General features: G+C 32.5%; 3 protein-coding genes across 8 annotated transcripts; 2 read left to right on the top strand and 1 right to left on the bottom strand.

Moving 5' to 3' along the window:
- Positions 1-664: 664 nt before the first annotated feature.
- On the top strand, positions 665-6823 carry LOC106451033 (type I inositol polyphosphate 5-phosphatase 8). 2 transcript variants are annotated; one of them, XM_022719235.2, is made up of 11 exons: positions 665-859; positions 1588-1702; positions 1783-1867; positions 1997-2077; positions 4834-4918; positions 5019-5123; positions 5220-5610; positions 5714-5898; positions 5978-6083; positions 6166-6314; positions 6417-6823. In XM_022719235.2, exons 2-11 carry the CDS (start codon positions 1679-1681, stop codon positions 6703-6705), a joined length of 1500 nt encoding a protein of 499 aa, XP_022574956.2. In that variant the 5' UTR covers positions 665-859; positions 1588-1678; the 3' UTR covers positions 6706-6823. The 2 variants fall into 2 exon arrangements, with proteins under 2 accessions (XP_022574956.2, XP_013748340.2); XM_013892886.3 differs by lacking the exon at positions 665-859 and adding an exon at positions 891-1203.
- A 214-nt stretch (positions 6824-7037) lies between these two features.
- Positions 7038-9634, top strand: LOC106454682. Of its 5 annotated transcripts, none has more exons than XM_022719236.2 (6): positions 7038-7210; positions 7503-7576; positions 7844-8860; positions 8922-8990; positions 9068-9266; positions 9346-9634. In XM_022719236.2, exons 2-6 carry the CDS (start codon positions 7574-7576, stop codon positions 9411-9413), a joined length of 1356 nt encoding a protein of 451 aa, XP_022574957.2. In that variant the 5' UTR covers positions 7038-7210; positions 7503-7573; the 3' UTR covers positions 9414-9634. The 5 variants fall into 5 exon arrangements, with proteins under 5 accessions (XP_022574957.2, XP_013752247.2, XP_048636513.1 ...); XM_013896793.3 differs by having other exon boundaries at positions 7038-7314; XM_048780556.1 differs by having other exon boundaries at positions 7038-7576; positions 7844-8420; positions 8517-8860.
- Positions 9635-9923: 289 nt separating this feature from the next.
- On the bottom strand, positions 9924-13056 carry LOC106451034 (WAT1-related protein At2g37460-like). The gene is made up of 6 exons (XM_013892887.3): positions 12747-13056; positions 11342-11404; positions 10888-11239; positions 10651-10812; positions 10419-10570; positions 9924-10340 (listed from the first exon to the last, which is right to left on the bottom strand). The coding sequence occupies exons 1-6, from the start codon at positions 12944-12946 to the stop codon at positions 10127-10129; spliced, it is 1143 nt and encodes a 380-aa protein (XP_013748341.1). The 5' UTR covers positions 12947-13056; the 3' UTR covers positions 9924-10126.
- Between the last annotated feature and the right edge of the window lie 347 nt (positions 13057-13403).

The raw sequence follows: 13403 nt of genomic DNA, 5'->3' as shown, positions 1-13403 counted from the left end.
GATTGGTAATGGTTGTAACTTTAAACTTTATGATGTCGAAAAAAATCTGTAAATTTTTTTGTTGTGGTTTTAGATTTTATTGCTGTAGAATTTTATGGAAAATATTAAAAATTGTTTTTGATATTTGGCTCTGCAGAGCATTTGTACAACTTATTTTAAGAGCTGTGATTTTGAAAAAAAAATTTAAAACTTAACTGTTCTGAATTTGATGTTGTATAAATAAATAGGGTTGTGAACATCAACTACAACAACTATCAATCACCTTCTATATCGTGGGAGGTAATACGTAACTTTTTCTTGATATCCACAATATAGATCTCCCAAAAGCTAAGAATATATATAAGAATATATATATATGGGTATCCAAATCAAATGCAAAATTGACTCGCCTGCTAATGTAGTTAGATCTATATTTGAACCAATATAAAATTAAAATAAATTTGCATAAAAAAATTTCTTGCAACCTTGCTAATTAACACAATTACATAACTTTCTTCTAATCATCCATCCCTTTTCACTTTTGTATAAACCTTGTTTAGGTTGTTAATGGAAAGTATCATTAAATATTAAAATATCACACATTAAATATTGAATAAATTGGTCCAATCAGTCCACCTCGCACCATAACACATCTTTTTATAAATTCCATAGACAGACCACCGCCTATTTGCACTCGTTCTTCTTCTCCACAGACCACGACCCTTCAAAACGTCGCCGTATAAGTGCATAACGTCTCTCTTTCATCCTTCACAACTTTTCTCTGACAACTTTCTCTTTTCAAAAGATAAAACACCTAAAGTTAAACTGGCCCTCCTCCATTTTCGTTCACAAAATCTTGCTTTATACAGCACATACTCATGTAAGTATAGTCTTCACTTCAAGCCTACAATTATTTACTGTGGCTTATAACTCGTGCAGTTTTTGGATTTTGTTCGTTGACGAAGTCGTTTTCAGACAAGCTGTTTGTTGTCTGCACTCACTAATGTCTTCGCTTGAATTTTCAGCGTGCTTTCGTCTACCTTACTTGCTCTGTTTTTTCCTTCTTCATGACAGCTCTGTTTCCTTATTTTCTCCTTCACCACCTTACCACATAAAAATGACTTTAAACAAGTGTTTTTCATTTCATTATTCTTCCCTCTCATTTATCAAAATTATCAAATTCATCTCGTTATTGCAAATATGAGTTCTTCCTATTATACTTAGGTACACACACATGTGAACATGGCTTCTTCCTCTTCTTGACATGTGTTTATTATATTATACAACATGGTTCTATAATTTTCTCCTTAATTAAGAGTTTAAGACTTTACAACATGATTATTTTTCTGGTTGTTTAATATGTGTCTCAGATTCTCCTGCAACTAGGTTTATTTCTATTTCCCGTTGAACTTCTTTGCTACTAGTATTATTTTTGGGTTCATTTTGTCTGTGTTTTCTTATTATATGATTTGGTTTTTGTCTTTCTTGATATTTGATTGGATCCAAATTGCTCAACAAGTAATATTCTTATTTTTTCAGTCATTATTTTTCGTTTAATTTCGTTTTCTCTTACGCGTACCAATATCTTGCTTGTCTTTTAATTACCAGATCCACATCCTATATCATCCTCTGATTCTGGCTCTTGACTTTGTACAAACAACGGTGGGCAAAAAACGGCAGAGCGTTCGTTTATAGAAATATGGGGAAGATTTTAAAATCTAAGGTATGTTCTTGAACTACCATCGGTCTCCTTTATGACTCTTATCGTGAATCGCTTTTGCTAAAAACGGTTGTGTTTTACAGTCTTCTTGGCCAAGAACCGTCGTTAGGAAGTGGCTAAACTTACGTAGCGGCGCTTACGAGTTTCACTCCGATTACCCAGTCAAAGGTCAGAGATTGACTCGTGCCGTTTTGGATCTTTGACTCTGAACACCGTGACGTTTTAGATGTTTGTTTCTAGACATCCCGCCGTTTTTTTAATTTATCATGGACTTAACGGAGGTTCTATTTGTTCCAGGGAAGATGGAGCCAACTCAGTCGAGGAGAAAAAGTTGCTCCGACGGTGATTACTACAAGATCATGCCGGAGAAGTTTCCAGGTAAAAATAGTTATTAATATTAAACAGCCATGAATTTTATTTTTAATATAGTTTTGGGGCATCGAAAATGGCGTCGTATCTATTGTACTCGACTTGGTACAGTCTCCGTACCAAGGCCTTGGTTCATTGCTAGCCGTAGGATTAGTCATCTGTGTTAAACAACGAGGGCATATAAACGTTGAAAAGGAACCGAGATTTCCCCTTGAAAATCGTGGTAGAAAGTAAGTAAAAAATGAGATTAGTTGTAACGTGTAGTGTAAGAGATTAGGTTTAGGATGTTAAGTTAAAAAAGTCTTCAGTTTTAGGTGTACTTGCTATTCTCAATTCACCAGTTTCTGTTTTATACATACCTATCTTTGTTTGATTATAATTTTTATAAGACTAATTATTCACGTAATTAATTGATTTTGTTTATGTTTTATGGTTGGAACTAGGATAAGACCCGCGCCTTGCGCGGGATTAAGTTATTATTTTTATTATATTTTGGAGAATGAAACAATAGTTTGGCTTCATTTGGATTACGGGTGTTCAATCCGGATATCGGGTTGGTTTCGGTTCGGTTCGGTTTTTTCGGTATTTGGTTAGTAAAATATAACTACTATTCTAAATCCATATTTATTTTGACTTTAGTCTTTCACATACTTTTGAAAGATTTCAACTGGACGACTAAATTGATCAGCCAATCTTGTTGCTTTAAATCATTAGTGTTTATATATATATATATATATATATATATATATATATATATATATATATATATATATATATATATATATATTATTTAGTTTGAATATTTATTAAATAAAAATTCATATGCGTTATATTTTATGATCATTTGTAACTTATTATAACAAAAAATAATCTATTGATCACAAAATTTTCAGAGTGGGAATATTCAAATTTCTAATAATATATAGACGTTTTGAAAAATTCAAATATAACATATAAGAAAAAATATAAATATTTTTATTATATATTTAATGTGATTTTTTAATATCTTTCAATAATATAAAATTAAAAAAAAAGAACTAAGATACCAAAATTGTTATCAAATATTTATTATTCATAATAATTAATTTTCATATATACGTTAATCATATTAGGTAATTTCGTAGCTTCTAATTAAGGAAAGTGCAAAAAAAAGTTTGGTAGATTATTTATCAATTCGATAGTTAGTTTAATAAAAAATATAATGTAAGTCAAGATGGACCAACCTATTTTTCTAAGAATAGTATATTTTATATAGTCATTTATTAAATGAGAATTTATAATCATACATTTCTATGATCATTCATATCATTTTATAACTGAATATTTAAATCATCGATAACAAAATTTTCAATGTGAAATCTTTAATAAGTTTATAATTTATAAATGTTTTTGAAAATTCATTGAAAGTTTTAATATTAAAATATTTATGTAATCTTATGGTATATAGTATAATCTATATATATATATGTTTTATTATTAAATGATATTTTTTACTCATATGGTTTTAAAATAATGTGTATCTTCTTATAATATTAAATAAAAGTTCATATTAATAGAATTTTATGATCATTTGTAACTTATTATGACAAAAAAATAATCTATTGATCACAAAATTTTCAGAGTGGGGATCTTCAAATTTCTAATAATTTATAGACGTTTTGAAAAATTCAAAATATAACATATAAGAAAAATTTTAAATGTTTTTATTATATATTTAATGTGATTTTTAAATATATTTTAAGAATATAAAATTAAAAAAAGAACTAAGATACAAAAATTGTTATCAAATATTTATTATTCATTATAATTAATTTTCACATATACGTTAATCATATTAGGTAATTTCGTAGCTTTTATTTAAGGAAAGTGCAAAACATTTTTTGGTACGTTATTTATCAATTCGATAGTTAGTTTAATAAAAAGTGTAATATAAGTTAAGATGGACCAACCTATTTTTCTAGGAATAGTATAATTATTTATTAAATAAGAATTTATAATCATACGGTTCAATGATCGTTCATATCGTTTTATAACAAAATATTTAAATCATCGATAACAAAATTTTCAATCTGAAATCTTTAATAAGTTTATAATTTATAAATGTTCTTGAAAATTCATTGAAAGTTTTAATATTAAAATATTTATGTAATCTTATGGTATATAGTGTTTAATATATATATATATATATATATATATATATTTATTTATTTATTTTATTATTAAACGATATTTTTTACTCATATGGTTTTAAAATCATGTGTATCTTCTTATAATAAAAATGTTAAACCGTTGATCATTAATTTTTAACATAATAATTTTAATAGTTTTAGTCATTTATTGTCGTTTTTAAAAATTTAAAATATAACATATACGAAAAAATCTAAATTTTATTTTTATAGCTAATTTGATTGTTTAATTTATTTTAATAATATAAAATTAAACAAAAAATGATGGAGGAGATATACATTGTTATCAAATCTTTATTATTAAAATCATTAATTGTCATATATATATTAGTCATTTATGGTAATTCCGTAGGTTTTATTTAAGGAAAGAAAATATCATATCATATCATTATATCATATAGTTTGACCAACTTATGTATCTAACAACATATAAAAATCGAATGTGGACCTACTTATTTTTCAATTGAATGTAATTGACTACCTAATTGAGTGCCACCTATGCATTGGGGCCTCTTTTAATTAATACAAAATTGAGGTTACATCTTTTCAAATGTTCCTCAATTAATATATAAGGGATAGGTTTGCTGGGACAAGGAAATGGGGATTTAAAACAATCAACCGGTGAACAGCATGTGACACGTGTCGATGACAAACTTGATCTCAAGTAATAAATTATTTTAATGATTAACCTATATATACATTTATTTATGTTTATAATTAGCTATGGTTATTCACTTTGTTATTTTTTAATTGTTGATGATTAGAATGTTCGTCGGGACATGGAACGTGGGAGGGAAGTCGCCACATGATGGATTAGACTTAAAAGATTGGCTTCAATCTCCCGCAGATGCCGACATTTACGTGCTAGGGTATGCATATAATCATGTTAATTACACTTTTCACTTTTTAATATATTGTATTGTACTATAAGCAATTATATCATCTTTTTGTTTTGTTTTGTTTAGGTTTCAAGAAATCGTCCCGCTAAATGCTGGTAACGTACTAGGAGCCGAGGATAATGGTCCTGTGGCCAAGTGGCTGTCTCTTATCCGAGAAGCCTTGAACAATAACAACCACAACTTATCACAAAATGACCTCCAACTTTCTAAAAACCACAGAACCTCCTTCGAACTTACGAAATCATCACAACAGCCCCGTCTCAGCTTCTCCAGTATTTCGGATGATAACCCAGTTTCATGCAACTCGACCACGCCTCAAGGCTATTCCCTTGCAGCGAGTAAACAGATGGTGGGGATCTTTTTGTGTGTGTGGGTTAGAGATGATCTCCGGAAACGTATTACCAACCTCAAGGTTTCATGCGTTGGTCGTGGCATCATGGGATATCTTGGAAACAAGGTCAGTCTAATATCTGAAAATAACAAACTAAAACTTTAACGCTGGTTACAGACTATTTTGATAAATGTGTATGCTCAATAGCTAACGATGCAACCTTGTGTAGGGCTCGATATCTATCAGCATGTCAGTGCATGAGACGAGTCTATGTTTTGTTTGTACGCATCTTACGTCTGGAGAAAAAGAAGGCGACGAGGTCAGAAGAAACTTAGATGTGACCGAGATATTAAAGAGGACAAGATTTTCGCGCTCTTCTAAAGATTCTCGACCCGAGACAATAATGGACCATGAGTAAGTAAAGTCCGAAATTTTTATTTTATTTTTTAACATGGAGTTCCATTATTAACTTGTTTATCGCTTTGTGTTACAGTAAGGTAATATGGCTAGGCGATTTGAATTATCGGCTAAGGGCCAGCAGTGACGTGCATGAACAGCTTAATAATAATGATTGGGAAGCACTTCTAGAGAAAGATCAGGTTAATAATAATTATTTTTTGTTTATATAATTACTTGTTTAATTAAGAGGATTTGAGCTAACACATGTTTTTTCCTTTGCAGCTAAAGATAGAACAAAGAGCTGGTAGAGTTTTTCAAGGATGGGAAGAAGGAAGGATTTATTTTGCGCCAACATATAAGTACCTTATAAATTCTGATAATTACGTTGCCCAAACCGAAAAATCAAAGGAAAAGCGCAGAACACCAGCTTGGTAAGCTTTCATCTATGAAATAAATACATGAATTTGATAATTTGTGATTTAACGTTATGTTTATGTAGCTTTAACCTTATTGTTCATACTCATTTGTTTCAGGTGTGATCGAATATTGTGGAAAGGTGACGGGATGAAACAAATTTGGTACACAAGGGGAGAGTCAAGATTCTCGGACCACAGACCGGTTCAATCTCTATTCTCGGTTCATATCGATTTAACTCTAAATCAATCAAACCGGAAAACTAAACCGAACAACCAGAACCATCGTCCAAACCCGGTGTTGCCATACACATGCCACGGGAAAGTCCAGGCTGAAGAGATCTTATTGCTCACACGAGCACAAAGTTGTATAGACACACAACCTAGACTCATATCATCTGTTTCTTGATTTATTATTACCCTTTGGATGTTTTCATGTTGCCAAAGAAGAGATGACACGTGGGTTTCTACGATTGGATGGTGGAACTTTCATATGTGCAAAAGCAAGATTGTTAATTTAATTTTAATATTGGGTTAACTTTGTTTATAGTTTCCCTATATTAGCTAAATTTTGTGTAAAAGAATAGAGTTTTTTTACTGTTTGTTAATTTTGTTTATAAAAGTTTTTAAAAGGAATATAACAATATTATTTTCTCTGTTTGTAAGACAAGTTCAAGATGGGCCCAAACATGAAAGCCCAAATCAGTTGAGCTTCTCTAATTAATAGTCGTGCAGAGCAGTTAATAAACCTCTGAGAGAGCCAAGAAAATAAAGTCAAAAAGGTTATTATTCCAAGACAGAGACGACTCATCGAAAATTATAAAAACTATTTAAAATCGCAGTGGTGGTTTGGTCACACTTCGCCGGCGATATTTCCGATCGTTCTCTCTCCCCCCTCTCTCTCTCTCTCTACAGTTAAGCAACCCTATAACCAGTTTTAGCTCTCTCGTTTTTTCTTCGCTTTTTTAGGGTTGCTTAACTGTGTCTGTGTCACTGTTTCGGAGTTCTAAAAGAGTCGGTATGAGTTGATGATATCTGGTTATGTTCTCTGTATGATATTAAAAAATGTTAAACTTTGATTATATACTTTATGTTAGCCGCATGTGTGCTTCAAGTTATTTGGAACTATGATTAGCTAGCTGGTTTTCTCTCTATTTGTTTTTTTTTTTGTTTGAAGTTGAATCAACTCTAGTTTGGATTCTGAAGGTCTGCATTGCTGCTTCGAGGACAGGCTTGTAGTGACTTTAGAAGAAAGCTTCAGAGAACAGCTGAGAGATATGGTATGGCTTTTTTATACTCAAGTTTGTTGTAGCTTCTTGTTAAAGATATCTAACTTCTGTGGGGGCAGAAACTTTACTGAAAATGAATTATAATATAAGAGAGAAGCTCTTCTATGATTGGCGCCAGTAAATCATGTGGGTGTCAGAGTTTCACCCGGGGTCCACAGTTCGTAGTTTTGTTAATGGAAAGCTTTTTTTTTTTTTTTTTTTGCTTTTTGTATCATCAATTTCAAAACTGATAAGCTCTTTTATCTATCTTTGTTACAGTCTTTTTCTAATCAAAGTTTTTGGATGGGAAAGAGCTCTGAACTTCATAATGAAGGCAAGGTTGCTTCTTATGATAATGCTTCTAAGCGTCCTCATCAGTGGCTTTTGGATGGCTCTGAGTTACTTCCAAACAAGAAACATGCAATGGAAGCTCCTACCAGCAACTTGTTCTCTGAAGTGATCAACTCGAATGTCCCGGCTTGGGGAAACACTTTCTGTTTCCAGTCTAGTCCTCCTGGTCAGTTTACTGAACGGTTGTTTGACACTGTAACTGCAAGCTCAGCTAATATTAATGATAAAAGCGTTCATCCGGTTAACACTGAGCACTCTTTTGGTTTGTCAATGGCACACACACTCGAGGAGGATCCACAGGGTGGAGTCAGCTACGGTGGAATCAGAAAAGTGAAAGTAAGCCAGGTGAAGGACTCTGATAGTTTTGTATCCACGACTAATGCGTATAGGGTTGATGAGAATGCCATGTGCATGGGTCTTGCATTTGGTAAGGAAGAGGAGAACATGATCGCTGAAAGTTACGAGAGGGAGAGCAGTGTCTTTATATCAATGGGGCAACCATATAGTAAGGGTGATGAGAATATATACAATGATAATAACAGTTTTGCTTCTGATCTTGCTTTCGACAAGGCTGACACTAATTTAATATCCATGGGTCAAGGTAGCATAAGCACACTAGTAGGTAGGGATGGTGTATATAACAGGAGCAGTAACGTTGTGCAAGAGTCTTGTAACAAGGGACAGAGTACACTCATATCTTTTGATGCTAATAACTCTGGCTACGAGTTCTTGATGTCTCAGCCCACACCTCACTTATCTGAAACTCCAACCAACGTGCTTGGTAAAGATGCTACCTTCTCTAGTATTGATGTCTCCGTGAAGAACGAAGAAACAAAAGCGTCAAAGAAACTTCAGAGCAATAGTTTCCCTTCTAATGTAAGGAGTCTGCTGTCTACTGGTATGCTTGATGGAGTTCCAGTGAAATACATTGCTTGGTCACGTGAGGTAGTAGCTGATTCACTTATTATTGCAATCAATGGCATTGGCTTATGATTCTTGTTTACAGAAGGAGCTTCATGGTGTTATCAAGGGCTCTGGGTATCAATGTGGATGCGACTCGTGTAACTCCTCTAAGGTGAGTTAACATTTATTGGACCATGTAGATTACAAATGGTTCCTGCCTCTTGATAGAAAATGTTTTTTTTACTCCAGGTGGTGAATGCATATGAGTTTGAACGGCACGCTGGTTGCAAGACGAAGCATCCTAATAATCATATATACTTTGAGAATGGGAAAACCATCTACGGGATAGTTCAAGAGCTTAGAAACACACCACAGGATTTGCTGTTCAATGTTATCCCAACAATGACTGGCTCGACCATCAACCAAAAGTCTTTCCGTTTATGGAAAGGTGCAATAGTTCAATTGCTTAAACTAAAGCAGCTGGTCTTCTTGATTCTAATGCTTTGTGCTTTCATCTGTATCTTCAGAATCCTATTTAGCTGCTACACGGGAGCTTCAGCGTATCTACGGGAAGGAAGAAGGATACCTGCTCTGAATAGTCTTTGCCAAGTCTTGTACTCATTGTTGGTAAAATTCAAAACCAATGGAGAATTAATGTTTTTTTCCCCTTTCCATTGGATAAATAATATGAGAACTGTTTCTATTTTATATTTTTTACATTCATCATAAACTAAAAAGATGAATGAATATATATGTGTATATATTCACAACTAATCACCATTATAATTATCCTAGAGATGAAGTTAATTTTCAGTTCTCATGGATAGTATGTCAGAGTCTTTACTCTGTTTCTTAGTTTGCTCACTATATATGCTTCTTACCTCTTGTGATTACCACGTCTGATTTAGATAACATTGTAGGCCATCAAGCCAGCTCCCATAGCAAATATTGTGTTCTTGTTCCTAGACAATGGTAACCAGAATGATTGTGTCTAGTATGTGCTGAATTTTGCCATTATTAATCTCTTTAGTGAAATAGTGAAATAGTGAAGCACTAAGTTCCTTTTTTAGGATAATGGTAACTTCATGATCTATAGTGAAGACACTGTAACAAATCATATTCATTGTCTATTGCATGAATCCAAATAGTTCCATCATTTTTTTTCCACCTCTATGACAATTATTTTCCTCCCATGGTAGTTAGCAAATTCTATTCTACAATTGATCTGGAAACATAGTGGATACCATCTGAAACTGGTGAGCGTTCTAACTCCTCCAAGCAAAACATGTGTGTCCCCATATAGTACAGTTAGACTGTTTCTACAAACGTTCTTCTTTGCTCTCCTTGATTGTTGATAGTAATGGCTTCATGACCAACACTATCTTTCACGTTTCTGCTTAGTTCCAGCTTTGGTTGTGTTGATTCATCACCTACTTGTGGCGTGGAAGGATATTCAATATCTTTGCCTTTGCCCCATATCACAAGGTAGAGTCCTGCACATATAACCACCGCACCAAGAACCCTGCCAAATAAAAAGATTATAGTTAAATCCTGATTGGTAAAACTAGTGCCTGGTGTTATTGTTTGGTGTCTTGCTTACCTTCCCAAGTACATCTGCTCAGCAAAGATGACCGTCGACATAATCGCCACTATGATCATGCAGAGAGGACTAAAAGCTGTTACAAACACTGGACCTCTAGTTTTCATCACCATTCCTCCAACATAGTAAGCGATAGCTGAGCACACTATCCCCTGCATCCATTTTATTACCATAATTAATCTACAAGAAAGTATGTGAGTCACTGAGTTACTTAGACATGTCTGAATCTTACACTGTATGCGGCTGTAAGAAGTTCAGTGTCCCAACCAATGGCCCATGCGCCAGGGTTTCCTTTCTCCATCACTAATGCCACGGCTGTTCCTTCTATTGTTCCCATTAGGCATATCCATGCTGTTAGTGAGAGTTCTGCTTGGTAAGTCCTCAACGTGACAGCCTGAAAAGAAATAACTTATTTGTAAAAATCAATCGATAAATATCTTATTATTATTATTTTTAAAGATTGCCTTACTTGGAGAATCATGAAACATGCATAGCTGAAACAACCAATAGTGACCAGAACTGCGCCTTTGATGGCACTGTGAATATCAGTCCCAGTTGTGTTTGGTGCAGAGACTCCTTTGGTCCAGAAAAGGTCAAGAACCGGGCCTTTTACAAGAGTCATGATCATAGCTCCTCCTACTGTAGCCAGTGTCCCAATTATCTTACCGGCGCTCCTGATGCAACGTAGGTTCACTCTTTCAAGCCCAAATAAATAGGCAAGGACGAACGTGATTGCAGGTAGGACATTGTACATGGCCGTTGCAAATGTAGCCGTCGTGTATTTCATCCCTAAGTAGTATAAGTTCTGATCGATAACTGGCCTATTATATTGCAAAAATACATGATACGAAATATAAATCAGATTCAAGTGAATAAGAAGATAGATTTGTGGGACAATTAAAGAATAAAAATAAAATTATTACTCAAGTAATCCAAGAAGTGTTATCTTGCCAAATATCATCCACGTCATCTTTGGTCTCACCTTCCTGTTTTTCACATCATAACCATTAAATTACATTAGAAAGTTGCAATTTTTTTTCAATCATGAAAACAATATTTTTAACCATTTTGACACATTTTGTATCATTGTTATCTTTTTAAGAAGGAGCTTGTGCTTATTTGAGAATCGTGGTTAAAAAATATCTCATACGAAGTGGTTTGTGTCAAAGTTACGTGTTTACAATCATAATTACTGAAGCATTCATGTCCAAGAGAGACATTAAGACCATTTCCAACAAGACACTAAAACACCAAATTTGTTGTCATTTCATCTCCAACAAGATACTAAATTTCACACTATTTCACCAAATTTGGTGTAATGTAAATAGTGTTACACCAAATTTGGTGTCACACTATTCATCACACCAAATCTTTAAAATACATATTTTATTATGTTTCATTTAATAATATAGGTCTATTGCTATCAAATTTGTAATTAAAAATAAATATATTATGTTATTTGTATTTTTAATTTATTTTCATAAAATCAAAATTTTAAAATTTTATTTTTATAATTCAAAATAAATCACTAAATGACTATTATTATTTATCAATTACAAATAATAAATAATAAAAAATAAGTATATTATGTTATTTTTATTTTTAATTTATTTTCATATAATCAAAAATATAAAAAATTTATTTTTATTTCCAAAATAAATCACTAAATAATTATTATTATTATTTATCACTTACAAATAATAAAATATAAATAATAATATAAATGTGACTAAATAATTAGTTATCAATTACAAATAATAAAAATATAAAATTTTAGAAACTGAAAACATCAAATAATATATAATATTACATTTGGTGTCATTATTGGGGATGAGAAAAAAGATTATGACACTAAAACACCAAATTTAGTGTAATTTCAACACTAAATTTGAGGTAATTTCAACACTAAATTTGGTGTCATTGTTGGAAATGCCTTAAAGAAATGGGAAGTACTCACATTCTATGCATGACAGTGACACAAGCCACACAAAAAAAAAACAAAGATAGAACCGTTACAAGTGTTTTGTCTTTGACACCATCTTATCGTATAGTTACGTCACAAACCTCATTCTTTCTTTTACTACTTTCATCTTTTCAACACACTAAACGTCTATGCACAACCACACAAATAATATTAAATAGGTATCATATAGCATGGAAACACAAACGTCAAAAAACTTTAGTAATGCATTGCAGACTCGATTTCCATTTTCCAATATAAGATCAAATTAAACTAGATGATAATTTATTACCATGGTTTTAAAATTACAAGCCAAACGTTTGTGTTTGTCAAATAAGCTGATCTAAAGAAGGGAAAGTAGAAAGTACTTGTCGAAATAGAAGGCGAAAGGGGCCATAACCACGGTAGCAACCGCATGACGGTAAACAACAAGCACGTAATTGCTCATGCCTTTGTTTAGGACAGCTTTTGAGAGAATGTCCATTCCTGCTAACCCTACTTGCAACAATACTACTGAAATGAATGGCCTTGCCTTCTCCATGCAATCCCTCTTCCTTATTTCCTCCATCTTAATAGCTTAAGATCAACAATCTCCTCTTTCTCTTTTTTGATTATGTTTAAAAGTAGTAGCAATAGAGAAACAGGGAGGTTTGTTTTCAATTGAATGATGTGTTATGATGGTCTTGGTTATCTCTCTTTATATAGGCCTAACAATAAAGGATGTGATGTGACATTCTTCTCTACGGAAACTTATACGTGTATGTTTGTGTAAATATTTATGATATAAATATGTATATAATGTTTTTGTTTTTTTTTGTTTGTCAAGTTGGCATACCCTACCCTGAATTCATGGGCCCTATTTCTCTATCTTATCAACTAGAACCAAAGAGGATGCACAAAAGATTTACAAATTTGAGAATATGCGTATGATCTACATAACCTAACTAAATGAACAAAACACTTTTATATTTATGGTTGCCTAACTCCAGGAGAGGTGTTGATGCATCGAGTTCTTTCCAAATGTA

This window comes from Brassica napus, chromosome A5 (genome assembly GCF_020379485.1).
Source record: "Brassica napus cultivar Da-Ae chromosome A5, Da-Ae, whole genome shotgun sequence".
NCBI classification, from domain to species: Eukaryota; Viridiplantae; Streptophyta; class Magnoliopsida; order Brassicales; family Brassicaceae; genus Brassica; species Brassica napus.
The sequence above is the reverse complement of the archived record's forward strand: the minus strand, read 5'-3'. Positions and strand labels throughout refer to the sequence as shown.

Bases quoted from the DNA above. Each gene is read 5' to 3' on its own strand.
- LOC106451034 (XM_013892887.3), bottom strand. From the start codon at position 12,946: ATGGAGGAAATAAGGAAGAGGGATTGCATGGAGAAGGCAAGGCCATTC. The intron at 11,240-11,341 runs GTAATAATTTTA...GCAATATAATAG, and splicing joins ACACTTCTTGGATTACTTGA to GCCAGTTATCGATCAGAACT. The intron at 10,341-10,418 runs GTAAGCAAGACA...TTTATTTGGCAG, and splicing joins GAGCAGATGTACTTGGGAAG to GGTTCTTGGTGCGGTGGTTA.
- LOC106451033 (XM_022719235.2), top strand. From the start codon at position 1,679: ATGGGGAAGATTTTAAAATCTAAG. The intron at 1,703-1,782 runs GTATGTTCTTGA...TGTGTTTTACAG, and splicing joins GGAAGATTTTAAAATCTAAG to TCTTCTTGGCCAAGAACCGT. The intron at 1,868-1,996 runs GTCAGAGATTGA...TATTTGTTCCAG, and splicing joins CTCCGATTACCCAGTCAAAG to GGAAGATGGAGCCAACTCAG.
- LOC106454682 (XM_022719236.2), top strand. The intron at 8,991-9,067 runs GTGAGTTAACAT...TTTTTACTCCAG, and splicing joins ACTCGTGTAACTCCTCTAAG to GTGGTGAATGCATATGAGTT. The intron at 9,267-9,345 runs GTGCAATAGTTC...CTGTATCTTCAG, and splicing joins GTCTTTCCGTTTATGGAAAG to AATCCTATTTAGCTGCTACA.